Source organism: Ziziphus jujuba, chromosome 1, assembly GCF_031755915.1.
Source record: "Ziziphus jujuba cultivar Dongzao chromosome 1, ASM3175591v1".
Taxonomy (NCBI): Eukaryota; Viridiplantae; Streptophyta; class Magnoliopsida; order Rosales; family Rhamnaceae; genus Ziziphus; species Ziziphus jujuba.
Genome location: NC_083379.1, coordinates 19,158,724 through 19,182,034, shown reverse-complemented (window position 1 = coordinate 19,182,034; position 23,311 = coordinate 19,158,724). Strand labels below are relative to the sequence as shown.

The window sequence follows — 23,311 nt, the reverse complement described above, 5'->3', positions numbered from 1 at the left end:
AAAAAAGGTAAAAAGAAAATTGATAAAAGTCGCCTTCATCTCAACTGAGCCCACTATTTAATTCTCAACCAAAATCCAATCACAGAGTTGGGCTTACTGTTCCTGACTCAGTTAAATTCCAACCAAACCCAATTATAGTTTTGGGCTTAATGTTTCAGGGTCAAGTTAAAATCCAATCAAAATCGAATTCCAGAAGGAAAGGAAATCACCAGCCTGGAAACGCCACAATCTTTGTCCAACTTTTTGTTTTGCTTATTTTATTTGTTGGTGGGGCTGAGAAATCCAATCCCTGGTTAAATGCGTGTTTCTTGAGGTTTGAGTTTGACCAATTTATGTGAATAATTAAACCTTTCTTAGTTCTTTATATATGTAAAAAGAGCTGTTGATTTGATAAAAAGTTTGGTTGTATGCATGTCTATGGGGTCATTTACACATCACACACGCTTATTCTTAAGGACGAACACGTTAATCCATATGTTATAAAATTATGGTATTCAAAATGGATTAAATATATATATATATATATATATATAAATATAATTTTTTTTTTTTGAAAATCATGAAAATATTTTTATCTAGAACAAAGCATATTCTTAAGTGAAAAGAATATACAAATATACTTTTTAAGCATATGCATTATCTCGACTTTATATATATATATATGTATATGGTGAGCTATTCTAAATTATAAAACAGGGTTTATAATTGATTGAGGTATTCAATTCCAAAATGAATCAAAATTATTTATTTATTTATTTAATAGTCAAATTTTTTCTAATTTAACAATTATGAATTATATATATATATATATGATCATCCACCGACTTTATGCGTTTGTGTTGGGAATTCATTCCCCGTGTTACCACTTAGAAGCATCTTTTCTTATTTTATGGATGTGATAATAAAATATTATTAGGACGCAGATGTTTTCTGTCATAGCAATCAACAAAGCATTAGGCCGACATGGACTGATCAAATCAGAGCTACTAATAATTTATTTTTTAACCATTTCTGATGGGAATACAATGAAGAATTATGTTAGTCACAAACATCTAGGTGTTGAAAAACCTAGGAGGCTAGGACAAACCACATTTTGAATATATATATATATATATATAGGGTAATTTTATAATATGGTCCATCCGCATATGAATCCGTATCAAAATCGATGCTTTTTAAAAAAAGGTATTGGCTTTGCTATTATATACACAGAGCAAAACTAATTTTTTTTTTTAAAAGTATCAATTTTGGTATGGTTCGCATGCGAACGGCCGCATCGTAGCCTCAAATTTTTCCAAATTACAAAAAAAATCAGTTCCCCCCCTCCCCCCCAATCGAGTAGAGAAATAGCCCAGTCTTATTGTAATAATAATCGCACTGTCATATTTAAACTTTAACCAAAGTTTTCTATTTTTATTTATTTATTTATCTATTGGAGATGGTGAACCAACCCAAAGGCCAAAACATATAATTCATTTCATTCCCTTTGACCCTTGCACAAAATCCATTCTTGCCATTCCCTTTCACCATCCCAATGAATCTTAGGCAAATTTTTGAAGTTACTGTTAATCTATAGACTAAATTTATTTTAATCAATGTGCTTTGTTCTCTAAAGTTTACATAAATAAAAATCAGTATTTTAAAAGGAGTTTATATGTATATATATTGAGTAATACTATGGTACGGTCCGTCTGCATGCGGATCCACACCAAAGCCGATGCTTTTAAGAAAAAGCGTTAGCTTTGTTGTGTATGCGGATGGACTACACTAAAGTAATCGACTGCACCAAAGTGATGGACTGCACCAAAGTGATGGACTGCACCAAAGCCGATGCTTTTAAGAAAAAACGCCGACTTTACTGTGTACACATACACAGCAAAGCCGATACTTTTTCTTAAAAGTGTCAGCTTTGGTGTTGGTCCGCATGAGCATACTATAGTATTACTCTCTCTCTCTCTCTTTCTATATATATATATATATATTTATAAATATAAAGAATCTTTCTATGGTTAGGATGGTTCTGACTGCTTTTATCTGGTCAAAAAAAATATTTTTCTTTCTTGACCCTTAGACTAACACCAACAGTCTAGATTTCATTAAAAAATTTCCTCCTAAAAACCATCTCTCACATGCCTCACAACCTTCCCTTCCCTTCCTTTCTTCTTCTCCTTTGCTTCCATTGTTCCCCTTCTAGACCATTTTTCAGAGACCTTTGGTGGTGTTGAGGGTACAACAAGCGATTTTGAAAATTATGCAATATTTGCTAACTACGAGTCCATTTGCTAGTGGGTTTTTAATTCTATAGCTGAAAGTTTAGGAAGATTTTTGTCTTGTGATGTCGTAAAACAAAAATTGGGGACATTGTAGATTATTTTACTTTTTCAATTCGGGTATGCACTCTGTCAATGTGTACCTAAAAAACTATTGGTGTATGCTTCAAAATATTCTCTTGAATTTGAATTGAAGAGAGGAATGATTTTTGATGGAAATATGATAATGAACAAAAAAAAAGAAAAAGAAAAAAAGAGGATTTGCGTTTAAAATTGGACCAAAAAAAGAAGAGGAAAAAACTTTTGATGGAAATATGATTATGATTAAAAAAAAAAAAAAGGGGGGGGGGGGGTTTGTGTTTAAAATTGGACCCAAAAAAAAAAAAAAAAAAAAGAGGGAAAAACGATGATTTTATGAAAATCATTGCCAAAAGGGAAAAAAAGCCAATGCTTTCTCAGAAAAAATATCAACTATTATATAGATTTTAGCAACGCTTTTTAAAAAACGTCGCTAAAACTTATATAATAGCTTATACTTTTTCAAAAAAGTGTATATTCTACATTTCTGCCCTAACCCCATCATTGGGCAAAAATATTTACCTTGTCCTCGGCCCGGCATTCCAATTTATTGGAAAATTACCATTTTTTTAGGAATAGGGCATGGCATGAGTGAAATGATTATGAGCAAATTGTCATCCTAACATGTTTCATGTGTAGAAGCATCCACTTTTGCATCCAAGAGAGGTGAGGTTATGCCTATGCCTTACATAGGTATACTTCAATATAGTTTTTTTTTTTTTCAAAAGAAAAAAATGTAATATTTAAGCCTAACTTAGTCACATTTAGCTTTTTTTTTTTTTTAATCATTATCATTATTTTGATAAAATTTGTATTATTATTTGTAAAACTATAAATTTATAGAGTATTGTAAATTTATTTAAAAGAATTTATTATAATTAATTTTAGACTTATTTTTAATAATTTTAAACATATTTTGTTTTCCAATATCAATTTTATGCCTTCAGAAAAGCACACACTAATGTCTTGAAGCTCATGGCTATACAAGGTTAACACTTTGTTTTGTGCTTCTGTTATTTCATACATTTAATATTTTTTTATAAACACTATTTATACATCTCAACAGGGGTGGGCATGGATTGGGTTGGTTCGGTTTTGGATCGAAATACAACCCAATCCATACATATCGGTTTTTCTAATTTACAATCCAAACCAAACCATTGAAGCATTAAATCCAAACCAAACCAAACCATTTATGATCGGTTTGGTTTGGATTGGTTGATCGGTTTGGAACTTACTAATTTATAAATATATAATACAAATAAAAAATTTTCCAAATATAAAATATAAATAATAAATTATAATTATCCAAACATAAAATACAATTAGAATAATACAACATAGTCTCCAATAGAAAATAGAGAAGAAAATGTAGCAAATGATACACATCATGCACTTATTAAATAGCAAACATTAATATCATCATCTCACTCCTATAAAATCAAATTAAAATTGTTAGAACAAATAATGTAAAATAATACATTCGTTAAAATTCATTCACTCAAGAATCAATGCATAATTCCTTTTTTTTTTTTTTTAATCTTAAAACTTTGGTAAATCAAAAGTCAATCAACGTTGACAGGTTCACTAATTTTAGTTGATTCTATAAGCTCTACAAAGATCAAAACAATAAAATTAGCAATAAATTATATTTAAACATTTATATATATATATATATAAGTAGCAATTGGATATAATATATGTAAATATATATATATATATATATATATGATGGGAATGTAAAAAATATATATATATATATTATGGTGATGGTGATGGACTGGTGGTGTGCGGTAACAAAGGTAAATGTTCAGTTTAGGGTTACAACTTACAATTTGATTTGAGATTTGGGATATGGGGATGTAAAAGAAAAAAAACAAATATATATATATATATATATTAAAAATCAATATATAAAAATGGAAAAAAAATTTAAAAATTAATATATAAAAATGAAAAAATATTCTAAAATTAATATATAAAAATATAAAAAGAATAAAAAATATATAATTTTTTAGTTATATAATATATTATTTGGATTGGATTGGATTGGATTGGATTTATATTTTCAATCCATAACCAATCCAATCCATACAATTTATAATATTTTGAACCCAATCCAATCCAATTGATGTAAAAATCCAATCCAAACCGTTAAAAATGGATTGGATTGGGCGGGTTGAACGGGTTGGATTGGATTTTGCCCACCCCTACATCTCAATGTTTGTCACTGTAAATAAAATAAAATAGAAAATAAAAATAGAGTAATGTTAGAGGTACTTTCTAATCAATTAACATATTTATTAAGTATTTATGTTTTATTATTTTATTAGTTAATATATTTATATAATATAGATAAGTGGAGTTCTATTATATGGACATTCGCGTTAAGCAAACATCTATACCATTTAATAATTATGCTAAGTAAACCTTCGTAGAGATAAATATAACTAAATATCTCTAAATATAACTAAATATAAAATAATCAAATAATGATACGTGTTCACTTAATGTATGTTGTCACTTAAAAATAATTTTAAAAATCTCAACTAAGAGCATTTTCAATGAGTTATATATTAGTTTTGTCTATCTAAACTAAGCTTTATCACATCATATAAATAGACATGCTTTTTAAAAAAAATTTCTCCTATAGCTCTATGCAAGAATTTTGCCAAGCTGATGTGGCACCAAAGAAAATAAAGGCTTTTAAGGAGACTGTTTACCTTTTGAAGGTCTGTTAGATAGTCTTACTTAATATTTTATTTATTTTATCAACTTTTATTTGAAAAAAATAACTTTCAACATCTTTAATCTCCTTTTTTTTTTTTCTTTTTTCTTTTTGGGTTGTTGCTTGGTTTGTTCTTCTTCTTCTTCTTCCTTGCTTGGTTGATTTTTTTTTTCCTCTTTTTGTTTTTCAGAATAGTAGTTCACTAGCTTGAATATGGCGTTGCATCCAGATCAAATCTTCCTTCTCCAACCCCATTAATGCCATTGATTTTTGTCTCTCCTTTGTTTTATTCTTCCCCTTTCACTGAAGTAATCTTCATTGATTCACTCACTTTTAACTCCCAACTTTTTCATATGATGACGAAATTTTATTTGGAGAGAATCTAAGATATGTCAAATTTTTATTGGAATGCAAAAATAGAACTTTGGAATTGTTTTTTGAGGCAATCCTTGTTTTGGGTTTTGGAAAAATTTATGGCAGAGGCTTGAGACCACATTTTGACAATAGTTAACTTGTCATTGGAAACCCAGATAAAAAACATAGTAAATTTATTAGTTCTGTGTCTTAAAAAAAAAAAATGAATTAGATATGAAAATGAATTTTGGAACTTAGAAATCTTTGGTTTTTCCATAGCTATAGAATTATTGTTAAAATAGGATAATTAAATATGATTGAATACTCAATGGAGTAATTTGTTTTGCCTTAATTGGTATATTCTGTCTTCTTCCCTTCATCATGTTTCCTATTCATTCGTGGTTCTTTGTTGTTTTTTGGTTTTTTATTTGCTGTATTTTAATTAGGTATAATTTAAAACAAAAAATTACACATCATCGTTTTATTATATTTTGAACAAGATCCATTAGAGATTTAAAAGTGTGTATTCAATTTAGAATTTAATAGATTTAAAATGAATTATAAACTTTAAAATATTTTATGGATAGTTATGAAATTCATAAGAATCTAACGAAATATTTGAGGTAAATGTTGGATTTCATATTAACAATTTTATTCACAATTTAACTTTTAAAATTCTTTCAAATCCATTAAAATCCATTATTTTTTTAAAAATCTTTTAAAATCAATGTCTTTTTAAATTCTTATAGATTTTAAATTTTTTTTATAAAATCCTAATTGAATACACTTGGATTTTAATGGATTTAAAATCCATTAAAATCTGAATTGAATATCATTAGATTTATATGTACTTCTTTAAAATCTAAATCGAATACGTCTAAACTTTTAATACTTTTAAAATTCTTTAAATTCTAAATTGAATATATTCCCTTTATTTTAGATGGATATTATCTATTAAATAAATACTATGCCACATCAATATTAATATTTTTCAATCCATATGCCACATAGATTCCAATGGATAGAACTATTGGAGATATTATAAGTGCCATTGTATCATTGGCTTATATTTAATTTTATTTATATTTTAAATTGTGTACTTATCCATACTTAAGATATTATTAAATTGTCAATTATTTTAACGTGGTACATCATTTTGATAAATTAGTTGATAACTCTAACGTTACTTTCTTGAGAAAAAGGATAAAGGGGAGAAAAAGAATGAAGGGTTTTTGCCAAACAGAAATCTGACTTCTCAAATGATGTTTGAATAATAAACAAGTTATTCAAATGTTTTTGATGCCTTAACAATAAATGGCTTTAAAAAAAATGAAATCAAGTAAAAAATAAAGGTAAACAACTGAGGAAAAGCTAAACAATATGCTGAAAATTGAGAATTGATTTAATTCTTGTGTTAAGGTATATAGTTGTTTTTCTACATAGTTACCACCTTAGATTCAGTCTTTATTAAGATAAACTACCTATGGATAAAGCAAATAAAAAAATAAAATATAAATAAACTTGATAAAACCAAAAGCTAGGATAATTTGATGAAATTTATAGCTTTATTTTCGGCTTCAATGAATCCAACATTGTTGTCACTAGCCTTGTCATGAACCTTGGTCTAACACAAAATCGGATGGCATAATTGTTGAATTGGCCTTCAAGATCAATTGGTTGTTAACTTGGCCTTATATTTGGTCTTTAAGACCAATCTCTTGACACCTAGTCAAACATCTATTCATGTTTAATATGCTACTGTCATGATTGCCCCAGTTAGTGTTAATGGAGCTTGAAGAATTCTGTAATTTCTGGTATAATTTTGTAAAGAGATGATGATAGCTTAAGAGAAAAGTTAGAGGAGAGGAAAACGTGAGCTCAACTTGTATATTTCATATTTTTCTCAATGTAATAGTAAAAACAAAAATGTTTTGCTTATATCATAAAATGCAATGATTATCATTCTGTTACATAAGCATATTTCTGTATGTTTCTTTTTCTCACACTTTCACGCACTCACACACATATTCTTCTAACTAGTTCTATGATATGTGGCATGTGAGCCACCGTGAGATACACCTATACAGCTTCATTTATCCACATCTGCATTAATCTTCACGTCAGCACAGCAGGTTATATTCCAACACTCCCCTATAACCTCTATGCTGAAACAACTCCAAGCTTTTCCTTTAAGTAATTGAATCTGTCCCTTGGCAAAGACTTAGTAAATATGTCTGCAATCTGTTCTTTAGAGACACAATATGTCAAGTCTACAATTCTATCTTGCAAGGCTTCTTTGATCAAATGGTACCTCCTGTCAATATGCTTGGTTTTTTGATAAAAAACTGGATTCTTAGTGATGGCAATTGCTGAGATATTATCACAGCGCAGAGGTGTAGCTTCCACTTGCATTTTACCAAAGTCTTCTAGTACAAACCGAAGCCAAATTGCCTGTGCAGTTGCTTATGAGGCACTTATGTATGCTGCCTTAGTAATAGAAAGTGCAACACAACTTTGCTTGACTGAGGCCTATGAAAACACCTCACTTCCAAAGCTGAAAGCATATCTTGATGTACTCTTCATGTCATCCATAGATCCACTCCAATCACTGTCATAGTATCCCACTAATAATGGTTGTCTTCCCTTCACATACTGTAAACCATAGTCTAAAGTGCCTTTAACATATCTTAGTACTCTCTTTGCTATACCAAGATGCTTCTTTGTGGGATTATACATGAATCTTGTTAGAAGACTTGTAGCAAACATGATATTTGGTCTTATAGCTGTAAGATATAGAAGACTTCCCACAATTCTCCAATACAACTCTTCATCTGCGGCTCCACTTCCATCTTCTTTGCTAAGTTTTTCATTTGCAATCAATGGTATGAGAACTGGATTGCAATTTGTTAAGCCAAACTTGTTTAGCAATGTGGAAGCATATTTCTTCTGGTGCACAAAAATGTTGGAACCTGTTTGTATTACTCCCATACCAAGAAAATGATGCAGCAATCCTAAATCTGTCATTTCATACCTTTTCATCATATCTTCCTTACACCAATGCAGCATTTCATCATCATTCCTTATATACACTATGTCATCAACATATATAGTAGCAATCAACATACCTTTTCTCCTCTAGTTTTTGCATAAAGAGTGGCCTTACTTTGACTCTTTTGAAACCCAATCTCACTAAAATATGCATCAATCTCATTGTATTAGGCTCGAGGAGCCTGTTTCAACCCATATAATGCCTTGTGCAGTTTATACACTTTATCCTCATGCCCTTCAATAACAAAACTATCTGATTGTTCTACATAAACCTCCTCTTGTAGCACACCATTTAAAAAAGTTGATTTAACATCAAGCTGGTACAATTTCTAGCTTTTCTGAGTTGCTAGAGCAATCAAAGTCCTAATAGTATCGAGTCTAGCAACAGAAGCAAAAGTCTCATTAAAATCCACTCCTAGTTTCTGTGCATATCCTTTAGTCACTAACCTTGCTTTGTTCTTTTGAATTGAGCCATCTAGATTGAGTTTAGTCTTGTACACCCATTTAAAACCAATTACAAGCTTGTCTGTTGGTCTATTCACCAACTCCCAAGTTTTGTTTTTCTCAATCATTTTCAACTCATCTGTCATTGCATTGATCTAGGACTAATCTTGTGCTGCCTCATTATAGTCTTCAGGTTCAATGATGCAATTATTGTATTTTGCTCAAATATCAAACAAACTTCTCCATTTCACTGGTGTGTGGTCAAATTCAGCTTGCATTTCACTAGCTTTAGTATGTACAGAATCCATATTTATACTTCTATGTGTATTTGAAATGTCCCTATTACTGCTTGTAACCTCTTTTGAATTAAACACCCCTTATGTTGACTTTTTTGGTGTTTGATAAACATTTTCAAACACTGAATTCACTTCTTTTAAAGCTTTATAGACATCTTTGATTACTTAAATTGATCTTTCATAATCACTTTTCGTATCTTTCTTCCAATCCCATGAATTTTCTATCGAATACAACATCTTTTGATAAAATCAATCTTTTAGTTATAGGATCAAATACCCTATAACCTTTCTCATAGGTTCCATATCTAACAAATACCCCCTTTACACTTTTGGGATCCTATTTCTGCCTTGTCTCAGTTGGTACATTAACATAACAAAGAGATCCAAAAATTTCCAAGTGTGCTACGCCATTCAGAGATTTAGTAGGGTATCTATTTAAAAAATACACAGCCGTATGAACAGCTTCCCCCCACAGATAATAGGGCATCTATTTATCATGTAGATGGCCTTGGCAGTTTTAACAACCACTCGATTCTGTTGAGGAGTGGAGGCCACTATCATTTGCCTTTGAATTTCCTCAAATTCACGGAATTTTATAAACTTAGTAGATAGAAATTCTCCTCCTCTATCATTCCTTAAGCACTTAATTTTAGAACTACTTTGTTGCTCAACCTTTGCTTTGAATTTCTTAAAACAGATAAAAGCTTCAGATTTGTTTCTTAGAAAGTATGCCAAAACCATGCGTGTACAATCATGTACAAATAGCATAAAATACCTATTTCCAGTAAGTGTCTCTGTCTACATTGGACCACACAAACCAGTATGAATTAGGTGCAATGGTTGATTTGCTCTCCATGCACCATTCTTTTGAAAAACTTCTCTATGTTGCATTCCAAATTGACATCCTTCACAAACCTTCATCATTTCTTCAAGCTTTGGTAATCCCAAGGCCATATCCTTCTTTTTTAGTTCAAGCAATGCATTCAAATGAAGATGTCCCATTCTTTTATGCCAAGTTTCCACACTGAATTCAGCTCGAACTCTTAATGCAGTCTGCTCACTCGATGTCATAGTCAATGATAGCATCGATTTGTCTTTGCCTTCACTTTCACAATCAGATTTTCTAGTGTCATAAATATGACACATTCCTCCACCAAACGTTAGATAATAACCATGCTCATCCATTTGGCCAACACTCAACAAATTTTCTTTCAAACCAGGTAGATACAACACCTCTTTGATATGTCTTTTTCCCTTGGCAGTGTCAATCACAAGTGTGCCTTTTCCGGCTATGTTCTCTAGTGTTCCATTAGGCATTTGTACTCTCCCATACATATTTCTCATAACATCAACTAATAAATTGATATTCCCTGTCATGTGATTATTGCAGTCACTATCTATGTACCACTCATTATTTTTGCTTGAGCTATTAGTTTCACTCACAGCATAGAACATATTACCTGACAGTTCCATCTAATTTGTGCAATTTGCTTTATGTACATTCCTTCCATTTGTACACTCTCGTGCCTAATGTCCAAACCTGTCACAGTTATAGCATTTATAGCATTTTGGTTTTCCTTTAAACCTACATTCTCCAAAATTATATTTACCACAGGTTTTACATTATGGTTTTGAATTGTCTTGACTGCCTCCAACTTGCCATTTATTTCCATCGTGAGCAGTGTTTTCAGAATGTGTGTTTATCATTTGATTTCCATCAAACCTTTGTTGAAACATCTGCTAAGGTTCCCATTTCTTCTCTTTTGAAGACCATGACTTCTAAAACTTAGCTACATTTGCTTGTGTTACTCCTCTGTTTTGTATTTTGGAGTTCACAGATAATGTAGAAAATGTTTCTCTGTAGAATCAATAACTTGCAAGTTAAGTCTCTGCTCTTGACTTTTCAAAATTGCAATTACTTCTTGAAATTCCACTGATGTTAAGTCCTTAGTATTTTCTATCATCAAACATATAGGTTCATATGCTTTTGTCAAGCTGATTAATACCTCTTGAACCATTCTCTCAATAGACAGAGTCTCTCCAAATGTTTTCATATGATTTATTAGATCATTTAGCCTAGTAAGATAACTAGATAGTGTTTGATCATCCTTCATCTTAGTGTATTCAAATTCTCTCTTTAAACTTTGCAATTTCACAGATCTTACTTGATCTCTATCATGGAATTCTTGTACAAGAGCTCCCAAGCTTCTTTTGAGATCTTTGCATTTGCTATCCTGGGGAAGATCTGATCTGTAACAGAACCTTGACTAATTCCCAAAGCTTTTGCATCCTTCATGTAGAACTCCATCATCTGTTCATCATATTCCATTGCTGAGCTTCCTTCAGCTTCTTCACTCTTCCCCTTTTGTTTTCCAACAGAAAAGGGGATTCCTTTCTCCATGAAGTTCCAAAGCCCAACAGATTTGAAAATGGTCACCATTTTGATTCTCTAGAACTCATAATTCTCACTTGAAAATATTGGAGTTCTTACCTTAGATGTAGCCATTGGTTATGCAGATCTGAAGCTCTAGCTTGCATTCTTCGGTCAAGCTTAGATTTACTCGAACTTTGTTTTTTTTTTTTTTTTTAAATCATAGTTTTTACTCCTAACTCAGATTTAACAAGCTCTGATACCATGTTAATGGGGCTTGAATAATTCTGTATTTTTTGGTATAATTTTTAAAGAGATGATGATAGCTTGAGAGAAAAGTTAGAGGAGAGGAGAGGAAAACGTGAGCTTAGCTTGTATGTTTCATATTTTTCTCAATGTAACAATAAAAACAAAAATACTTTACTTACATCATAAAATGCAATGATTAACATTCTGTTACAAAAGCATATTTCTGAATGTTTCTCTCTCTCACACTTTCATGCACTCACACACATATTTTTCAAGCTAGTTCTATGACACGTGGCATGTAAGCCACTGTGAGATACAACTATACAGCTTCATTTATCCATATCTGCATTAATCTCCACATCGGCACAGCAGGTTATATTCCAACAGTTAGAACATTCTTAGCTGGTGGAGGTATCCTTGTGCCACAGAATCTGACCTTATTTTGCTAAATTTGCATTTATTGATCCATTCATTGATGAAACTTCTTCATAAAATCTTGGATTAGATTAGGTCTTAAAAAGTGAGAATCATAATTTCTCCCTCAATTGGTGGATCATATTTTCTTCTCTCATAAATTCACCAAAATTTTCTTCGCTTCATAACTATCCTTCAGTTGATCATCATATCGTCTAATTCCTTTACCATTGTTTTAGTTGAATGTCAATTGTTTTTTGAGCGAGCAACACTAAAACTTTAAGGAAAATCTAAAAGGGGTATGGCAAAAGTATACCCAACTTATTAACCAAGGAATAAAAAAATTAAAAAAAAAATTTTTTTTTTCAAAGGTTTGAAATTCATTAACGATAAATAATTTTTAAAAAATGAAATCAACTAAAAAATAATAATAATAATTAAAGAAATACTAAATAATATGCTGAAATTTGAGAACTTCTGAGATTAATTTGATGTGATTATTTTGTTGGAATGCAGAAAGTTATATTTTCTGCATTTACCCGCTTATATATATAGATTCTTCAAAACTTCGGTTCTTATCGAAAATAACTACGTCATGGATAATGATAGATTAAAAAAATAAAGTATATAATAAATAAATAAATTTGATTTGTTCTTTAAATAAATAAACTTGATAAATCAAAAACTGTTGCTTGGGATATAATTCTTCTCCACCTAAGCTCCCTATTTTTCGGAAAAAAATTATAGTTAAAAAGTCCTTTAAAACACTGATTAAAATATTTGGCAATTGAATCTAGAAGCCTAGATAAATGGAATGATATCACAGGGGTCCAAAATACAGGATAAAATTTCAAGTGCCTAGCGAGAGCGTGGTAGGACACAGAGAGTAATTACTGGTTTTGTTTGGCAGGAGAAAATACCATTCTTGGTGATATTTGTTAAAAGGTGGAAGGTACAATTGGAGTCCTACATGATTTATATGCTTCCCCATGCAAAACTATTTTATGTGTAAGAAGTGGCCACCATTTCAAGTTATAAAGGGCATTGTTACAGAGAGAGAATAACTTACTTTTGTGGCTGTCACACAGATGAAAAAGATGATTTAGATGAATAGTTGTAGGGGAAAGAGAATCCAAAGAACAATCAAAGGCAACAAAAATATCTCTCATCTCCATGGTGGCAAATAGAATTCATGGGGTTAATCCACAGCCACACAAAAATTGTCCTTCTACAAGCAACAATTTCCCACCAGAAACCCACAAACACTAGGCTCTCTGATCCCCAACTCTTTGATTCCCTTTACCTTTCTCTTTTTGCAAACTTAAATAATACTTTGATTTTGGTCCTTAAAAAACAAAAAGAAAATGCTACTTTGATCGCTTAACAATCTGTAATCAACTTGCGATTAATTATTTAATTAATTCATGAATTATGGTGGGCACGTGGAATTGTCCAAGAGGCTGATCCTACTATTTTCCTTCCTAATGTATTATTAAGCATATGTTTATATGTATTATAAAAGTGGAAAAAAAAGAAGAAGAGGATTTTGTCTCCCTCTGTCAACCTAGCTAGTTACAACCTGCTTGAATAAAACCTTCCAAATTTGATGCGTTTCTCCACTTTTCAATAAAGCTATATTAATGTGTAGGGAGGTAAAAGGAAATGCAATTGTTGGTTCTAAGTTAATAAGATAGTATGTATGTGATCCGAATCCTACAAAGTAGTTGATTAAGTGTATACCTAAAAAATATAAAATAAAAGATTTTTAAAGTATCAGGATCTCCAAAAGCCAGAAGCTGTGTGCTAATGCCTTCTTTGAATCAATATAGTAATGTTGACATGTGAAATATGTTTGTGAATGAGAACCCAATTACTTATTAAAATCGATAACTTTTTAATTTTTTTAACTAAATTTTTAATGTATATGCATGAATTTGAATGAATATTATATATGTTAAAGTATTTTTTCTTTCCTTTAAAACTTTAAGTGTAATTTACCTCGATGACAATTAGTGAAGAGTATTTTAATAAATAATATTAGATTTAACAAAATATTTACTAAATTTATTGATAAACATGGTACACAATGTTGCAATATTTGATGAGCTTATATTTTAAATTTATTTTTTTATTTAAAAATTCACTTGTTCAGTTATATGAATATATCAATTAATAATGTTTTAATATATATTATTTAATAAATAAATTTGGTTAATATTTTGATATTTATTGTCTTACCATTTTTTTAATTATGATATGAGACATATAACTAATTCAAATCATTTATGGCTTTGTTATTATTATCACTTATATTAATATTTTATACCATTTAAGTCACTTTGGGAATGATTAAAAGTCATTAATAACATAGACATGCATAGACCAGTATATGGTGACATGATACGTTTGTAAAGGAGATCACTCTCGACAGCTACCAGAACGAAGGTATATAAATATTCTCCAAAGTTTAATTTAATCATTATTCAATTATTATTGTTATTTTTTGCGCCAGGTGCTTATTGTTGATTTCTACATAATAAAAGCAATATATAGCATCTATTAGTAATTGACAACAAAATTTAACCTGCCTTTCTTTGATTGAACCTTTATGTTTAAGACCTCTTCTTGCCCATATTCTTGCTACTTACGCGTCTATTTCGGAAAGTTCAAGCCCAAAGAAATTTTCTCTCATTAAAGATTCTGGAAATTAAACTAGAAGGCAAAAAAAAAAAAAAAAAAAAAAGAAAAAAAAGAAAAAGAAAAAGTGTTTCAAAAACAGGGGACTCAGAAAACTTGTGGCGCTTGCCAAAAAAAAAAAAAAACACTTGCCTACCACCAAACCATCCATATAAGCGTACGTGTAAATGGTAATTTTGTGGGTCAAAAGCCTTCAAAAACCAAATAAACAACTAATGGTATCCACATTTTCTTTAGTCTTTAGGTCCCCATGGGCCTCCATATTCATTGCAAATGTCTAATCATTTTAATACCTTATTTAATTTGTGCGACAATTGGAATAGGAGTGTGGACTTTATCTACCACCTGGGGTCGGGCAAAGGAGATTTGGTCTGTCTCATATAGTGATTAAGCTTGTCTAGGATGTTCTAGGCTAGAAAAAGTATGAAAATACAAAAAAGAAAAGGGAAAAAAAAAAAAAAGAGTATTGAAAAGAAGAAAAAGAAATATAAAGAAGAAGGCTAGTCTAAAACTTACTAGGAATAGAGCGGTTCCATCATAATAATGTATGTACTGAGAATACGTTGGAGAAACTGTTATAAAGCATGCGTCAATGGCCTACCACTCAAATGGTTTCTCTAAGGAAATTAATTTTTACATCATTTTGTATAAGATATATATATTTATACATAGTGTATGAGCTTGCTGATATAAGAGATTAATTTTTTTAAAAATATTATTATTATAATCCTTTTGGGGTTCAGGCATGGAAGATAACAAATGCATGTAGTAACTTGGAGTTTTCTGGACTAAAGCCAAATGATGCACATTACAACAAAAGGAAAGTAAAAATAATACCTCGTTTCACACATTACAATATTTTGCTCACCAGACTTGTGAGAATCGACTACTTCAAAGTTGAAGTTACAATAACTTTCTAGAGAAACAAAGAAGTAAGAAGAAAAGGGATTTATTTACCTGTAATTGGGGAGCTATTAGTCAGTTAAGAAAAAGGTCATCAACAACTTCTGGAGTCTAGGATGGTTTTCTCAGTTCACTGAGACACAGAGAAAATGGCCCTAGTCTTTGTTGTTCTGCCTTGAATGTTGTGGTTATGTCGATCCGCTCAACTTCTGCATTCCCTATCTGTTCTTTTACGGCCTTTGTGTTTCAATTGAGATGGTAAGCGATGGTCGTGATCATTCTGCTAATTGAAAAAACAACTTCTATTTAGGGGTTGAATATATGACAAGGAAAGCAGAGAAAGTTGGTTAAAGGTCCATTTTCTGATTTGCCATATAAATAAATAAATAAATAAAATAAAAAACAACTTACTTGAGCACAAAATTCGGTAAATGCTGCTTTCCATTTCGAATGGCTTTCTTCGCCGCTACACAACCTGTTTGGGCATTCCTCACTGGTTGAAGAGCTAGAGACTGGAGGAGGTGGCGTGGATGACCATGGAACTACTTGATTTTCTTCATCGCCTTCATCACCATCCCCATCACCATCCCCATCCCCATCATCATCACCATCATCATCATCATCACCATCACTGTTATCGTCGTCTTCATCATCATCATCTTCAAGGTGATCTTCTACATGATCCTCATCCTCATCTTCATCATCGTCCTCTTCGCCGTTTCTTTGATTTCTAGCTTGGTTTATGGCTTCATTTTGCTTCAACCTGTTGACGCAATTTTCACAAACAGAAACAGTAGGGCCGAGTTTGCGTCCAGTGCCATTCCAGGGTGTTAAAGATTGACAGACATGGCAAAGCAGAGTCCTCGAATGTTTAGCAACAAGGAAGTTTGCACCGTGAACCTGAGCATCACAATCCCAGCACAAGCTAGCCTGATCAGATTCACAATACATCTTCGCCACAGAATCGCAGAGCTCACACTTCATCACTTTCTCTGATCCAACACAACCTGGAATCTCTCTGAGCAAGTCTTTATGCTTATTTTTGTTTTTTTGTTTTTTTGTTTTTTTTTTAATTATTAATCTCTGGCTCTTGGGGTTAATAGAAAATATATATTGGTCAGAGCAACTTGCAGCTGGTTATATATATATATATATAGATATATGTATAAAAACTGCCCTGTCTTCTTTTTGCAAAGATGGGAAAATTTCTTTCTGAGTTCTGATAGCTGCTCTAATTACTTGCTCTGCAAAATATATGGGGAGTATGTTAACTGGGAAAGGGAAGGACGAAAAACCCACAGGTTATACGCATTGACAGACTTGTATTTATATTCAAAATCAAAAGTATAAAATTTTCAATGTTAATGATAAATTTTTTTTACCTATGTTAATGACAATTTTTAAACCAAAACAAACTATATGATTAAAAGCTTTGATTTATTATGAAATTGTGGGAGTTGAAAGATAGAATTAGGATGAATAAAGCCAAGAAAACCAGTAGTAATTCTCTGGGTGGGAATTAGGTACGCTTCTGAAGCTTCAGCACCCACCCAATTTTGTTCCACATCAGATGGCACCAACCATACATCAGATATGGAGGTGGGGTACTTGGGAAGGCCCATTCCTGGACCTTGATATCCCAAATCCATTTAATTTCCGTGAAATTAGATTGCTGTCTTTGAATATAAACCTCAAATGAGGTCAATTTGGGGTATTTAAATCTCTGTTTTCTCATACAATTTCTTGAGTTGAATCTTCCAACCTAATCACCAGAAAAAATTAATAATAATAATAAAATAAAAAATTCAAAGCTAGTGCAAGAATAGAAAAGCTCTAGCCAATCATGGGTTTTAAGTTTTATCTCAAATTCTAAGACTTCCCTAAAACATTATACAAAGTACTGTACTTATTGCCTTATTTGGCACGTGACTAGTTTAATTTACTCTTTTTTGGGTAGGACAGGGAGATATATATTTAGGAGGTTGGTGATGATTGCATTGTAAGAAATTTCCATCACATGGCAGACTCAAACCTTGTTTAGTGGAAGGAAAGTCAATTACATGGGAGTTGATAGGTTCTTGGAAATAGTCAGGAGTGGTGCAAGATAAGGCCATGCCCAAGAAGATGCCCACAGCCAGTTGGAAGGGACTTGTTGTAGATATGAGTCTTGTCACCAGTGACTTTCTACTCTTTCTATTATTACCCTATGCCTCCATATAATAAAATGTTAATTAGAATAAGTTTAAATAATTTTGCTGCAGTAATTTTAAATATCCACCATATCATGAGCTAGGCCAATATATTAACAAAGAATTGGTTAAATCAAATTTTCAATATTGAAAGATTGGTATAAATAAAACTTTCGGCAAAGAAAAATCGATTACGTCCATGATATAGAGGGTGTGTAATTTCACTTAATATATCAGTACATTAAATTTAAGCATATATTATAAAAATAGTTAATATTTGTATACAATCATTGTACAAATAATATGGTATAATAAATCACTTGCAATTACATTTAATAAATATTTTACGGGATTTTATAGACTTTTATTTTAACATTACGTCTGACTAAATACACTGTCCGAATTCCGTTGTGCATAATTGTTAGATACTATTGCCGAAAACATGGTATCACTGCTGTGTGTAAGGTTTTTTAAGAATTGTTTTTTATTTTTTTATTTTCCATATCAAAGTGGTCTGAAGTCTCTCTCTCTCTCTCTCTCTTCTGTTTCTTCTTTTTTTGAGTACTCCTATCTTAAATTATATATGATTTGATATTTTTTTCATTCTATTTAAACATTTTGAACCTTAAATTTACTTTTTTTGGGCATTTTGCATCATTCTCATTTTTTTAGTTAACTTTTTAATAGGATTGTCATATAACTGGCATATGAAATATAAATTGAAGATGCAAAATCCAAAAAATTCTAAATAAAAAATTAATTTAAATGAAAAATAAATAACTAAATGGTACTATTAATTTTTTAAATAAGTTAGCTAAAAAACCTAAAAAAGATTACAAATGTAATTTTCAAAAATAACATAATTTTTTTTTTACATATAATAGCTATCATAAAAAAATAATAATAATAAAGACCAACAAAGAATTTGAACATGCATTAAAAATATTTTTTGTAAAAAGTAGTAAAAGTTTTATTAAAAAAACATATTAAAAAATCTTATAATTATTCTTTTCCAAAATAAATATAAATATAAATATACATGTAATAAATGAAATAATATATTTCATGAATAATTTTTTTTTTCATTTTTTTAGATTTTATAAATACTTTATTATTTTTTTATGGGATATTTTTTTTAGAAATCTTTATAATATATAGAAATTATTATTTAGATCCTATAAAAATAAAATAGATATCCAAAACAACATAAAGACCAATAAAAAATTTGAACAACCATTAAAAATAATAATTTTTTTGTGGAAAAGTAAAATTTTTAGAAAATTACATTTAGAAAATATTAAAAGTTTTTTTTTCCAACTAACACGAATTATGTACACAATGAGGATAACAATCATTGATACTGTTTGTTTGGGTACCAAGCTATCTTATCAATATATTTTTAAAAAAGCCTTCGATGTAGTGATGAAATTGTGATACATAATCAATCCTATTTGTTTTTGTTCATTACTAAAATGAATCGAATCCTATCAAATATTTATATTTATCCTTTGAATTACTCATATATATCCTATGAATTTCATTTCGCACCGGAAATTAGATTTTATATATACTTGATTACTTTTTTTTTTTTTGAATCTCTATAATATGTACTTTTTTTTTTTTCAAAAATTACATTTGCATTCCTTTGCAGCTTTACAAATATAAAATAATAATAATTCTATTTGATAAAAAAAAATTTATTAATTTTTCATTAAATTTTTTATTAAAAATATTTTACAGTTTGCATCCTAAACTATACATAATTACATTTTATATTTTTATTTTTTCACCATATGCCAACCGTGTGACAATTATATTAAAAAGTTAAGAAAAAGAGGAGAAGGGTGTAAGGTGTAATAAAGAGTGAAGTTCATAGTGCATAATATAAAAAAAAATAAAAAAATTGGATATTAAATATCAAATCGTGTATAGTTTAACATATATTGGTATCAATATTTTTTATTTTTAATGATGAATGGGGAACTAACTCTCCTCTCTAGCGTTCAGTGGTCCTTCTCTTTTGTTTATAATTATATAATATTTATTACTATTATTATTATTGAAGAGAAAAAAGCTTTAAAAACGCTAAAGTGGCTAGTAGTAGTTTATGTGATGGATATAAAGTCGACATCAATCATGGAATCAACTTTGAAAGTGGAAACTTGTATGTGGCTGAGGTTTGCATCGACTACAGATTAAAGGTAGCGTTTTGTGAGAGTCATAAGCTAGTCATCGTTTTTTAAGATAAAAGATTCAACCTTGTGGATCTCTTGCTTGTGCTGGCTAGTCATGAGCAGCTGGTATTGCTATGGGTAAAACAAATTTACCATCGGTTTTGAGCCACCAACTTAGGACGTACACGTCAAAACAACAATAAAGAATCACATCAGGTTGTGGTACCTAGCAGCTGGCCAAATCCATATAAACCTTGAAGGTAATGACACTATATTTTTAGAATCCGCAGATTGTAAATCATCAACCAACTACCTTTTTTAATTTTCTCATGATTATATTTTGATAACCAGATATTGAAGGATTCAAATTCTAAACATTTTCTAAAAGAAATAGTTTATTACTTTTTTTTTTTTTTTGGCTCATCGAAAAAGCACTTTTTCTAATTTTGCTAGACGTGTTGTTAAAATGCTTTAGTTTCACAAATAAATGTTTTTAGCTATAAAAAAAGCATTAGTAAACGTACACTTAAAGTGCAAAGTCTAGTAATGTTTGATAATGCTTTTCTGCAAGTGCTTTTGTCCTATGATACTTTAGTTTATTAGCACTACAAATTAAAAGGCATTTGTGCCATAAATCTGGAATCTGGACTCTGTTCAACTAACAATTTAAGTTTCTCCAATTTATCCTAATAGAAATAAGATATCTAAATGCGACCGAGGTTTCATCTTTTTTTTTTTTATTTTTTTATTTTTTTATTTTTTTATATAGTAATTGTGAGTAAAGTTTCAATTTAAACTTTATGGAATGATTAGGAATTATTCTAAAGCCTATAGCACTACGCTATACTATTTATCAATCTCAATTTACATCGAGGGGACGCCTGCAGCAGGACCTTATTGTTCTTTGTCTGTTGGAACCATGGCTTTGGAAGAGGTTATCATAGGGAATACCAGACCCTTTCATGGAGTTGCCAAGACACGTCTGTGTATATTTTACCTTGACAGCCCAAGCCCAATGCGTTGAGCTGTTTTGATCGTTTAAATAGAATATACATACATAACATCCTCGAGAGACGGCCACGGAGTTGAACTCATCAATATGATTTTTGTGGGTTTCTATATGCATCTAAGCCCTTTTTTTTTTTAGGATTTGTCAAACACTTCCAACAACAAATAACCCTGACCTTACAAAAATTTTTCTTAAATTAACAAAAACATACGTATCATACAAAAATCATACATCAAGACAAAATTACCCATAAAAAATTTATAAAATTTTAAAATTTAAATTGCATAAGTACCTATAATAAATAAATTCATTTAATTAATATTAATATTATTTTAATATATTTTTTAAAATATTATTTTTAATAATTAGATAATAAACAAAAGTTTGGATTAAATTGTTTGGAAAGGTTAAAATGGGTATACCAAAAAGGTGTTTTTGTCAAATTAAAGTTTTTGGTATTTGATTGGTTTAAAGATGCAATACGTTATACATAATTATAACTGAGGATTTATTACAGCATGTTCAAGAGACTCTTAAAAATAAAATGCATATTCTGTATGTTAAAGAAGGTTTAAAGCTCCTTTAACAATATTTTTTTATATCATATTATTTATTTTTATATTTTCAATAAGCATTTATTGTTATATTTATTTCTCTCTCTCTCTTTCTTTTTTTCTTTTTGGTTTTTTTAGCATAATTTTATCTTAATTACTTTGTTATTTTCCTTCATAGATCCAGCCAAATCTTCTTTCAGTTTAGCATACCAGGTCCGTTTACCTCTTTGTTTTTTTTTTTTTTTTTTTTTTTTTTTTGGTAAAGGTCAAGTTCATTTACTTTATTTCAATCATATCATGATAAAATATAGCTTCTACTAAACTAGTCAAATTGATGACATTTCTTAGTTCAATTTAACATGAGGCCCGTTTGCTTTTTTTGGTAAAGATCTGGTTTAAGTGCTTTATTTAAATCATCATCATTTTCAAATATGGTCTCTTGATGATAATGATGAGGAAATGGCAATAGCTTTGATAGGAGAAGTTGCTTATGAAAAGAAGATGGACTATACTGCATCATGGTTCGGTTCCAAGTCATGCATGCATATGGCATGATAGAATTCAAGGTCACTGCAAGCTTGAAGATTTTGAACATTTTCTAGAGCCAAAGAACTGCCATTGAATCTTGAAGATTTTCAAATATGTTCAATCATTTGAGTACTCAAGCCAATAGAAAAAAGTAATAGTAATTAAAATATATTAATATAATATAGTGACTTAGGAATTTAATTAGCATTATATTATATTAAATATAGTATTAAATATAAAGAGTGTATTCATCTTTTCAAATTTAAAAAGTCAAATTCATTCTGTATTTTAAAAAATCAGATTACAAAATAGGTTAAAACAAGTTTTTAAAAGCTGATTCCATAAAATAAAGAGTATATATTATAGATGAAGAGGTTCGTAAGAATGCTCTTACTTTTTAAAGATCGAGGTTATTTGCAAAGTATCAAAGATGTTTTTTTTTTGGGTAAATTACCCTTATATATTAATTGGCATGTAAAATTGTATTATAATGAAATTAATTTCAGGGAGATTATATTTAATAGGGGTGATCACTACTACTAAGAATATGGTTTCAACATTACAAAATGTACACACTTAACATTTGATGATAATTCGGAAATTCTGATTTGGAGAGCTTGTGTGAAGGCTATTCCTTATGCTTGGGCTTTCTGGTCCTGGAAAATTAAGAGTAGCAGTTGTGTGATCTCTATTTGGGGGATGTGGAATCTAAAATTAATGTTTTTTGGTATTGTTTTAATGCAAAAAGGATATAGAACAACTGGAATATTTTTATGCAGTCTTGAAAGCTTAATTAGAGAGTCTCATCTTTCGCAGATTTTTGTTGTCAAGCTTTTAATTGTCTCTCTTCTGTCCAACGAGATCGGTTTGCTCTTTGTTGTTTGGAAAGTATGGAATCACAGGAATGCAGTTTTACATGGAGATGCACAAATATCTGATGCTAGACTTTTGGATAGTTTATTGAGCTTGCATGTGGATTTTATTGACGCAAACCAATAAGTTCAT

At 30.1% G+C, this 23,311-nt stretch overlaps 1 protein-coding gene across 2 annotated transcripts; it reads right to left on the bottom strand.

Moving 5' to 3' along the window:
* Positions 1-15,661: 15,661 nt before the first annotated feature.
* Positions 15,662-17,395, bottom strand: LOC107422888 (zinc finger protein CONSTANS-LIKE 4). Of its 2 annotated transcripts, none has more exons than XM_016032405.4 (2): positions 16,264-17,395; positions 15,662-16,135 (listed from the first exon to the last, which is right to left on the bottom strand). In XM_016032405.4, the coding sequence occupies exons 1-2, from the start codon at positions 16,834-16,836 to the stop codon at positions 16,055-16,057; spliced, it is 654 nt and encodes a 217-aa protein (XP_015887891.1). In that variant the 5' UTR covers positions 16,837-17,395; the 3' UTR covers positions 15,662-16,054. The 2 variants fall into 2 exon arrangements, with proteins under 2 accessions (XP_015887891.1, XP_015887897.1); XM_016032411.4 differs by having other exon boundaries at positions 15,664-16,132; positions 16,264-17,385.
* Positions 17,396-23,311: the final 5,916 nt, after the last annotated feature.

Excerpts from the sequence above, each read along its gene's own strand:
- LOC107422888 (XM_016032405.4), bottom strand. The coding sequence starts at position 16,836 with ATGAAGTGTGAGCTCTGCGATTCTGTGGCGAAGATGTATTGTGAATCT. Across the intron at positions 16,136-16,263 it reads TTACCGAATTTTGTGCTCAA|CAGAATGATCACGACCATCG; the intron begins GTAAGTTGTTTT and ends TTTTTCAATTAG.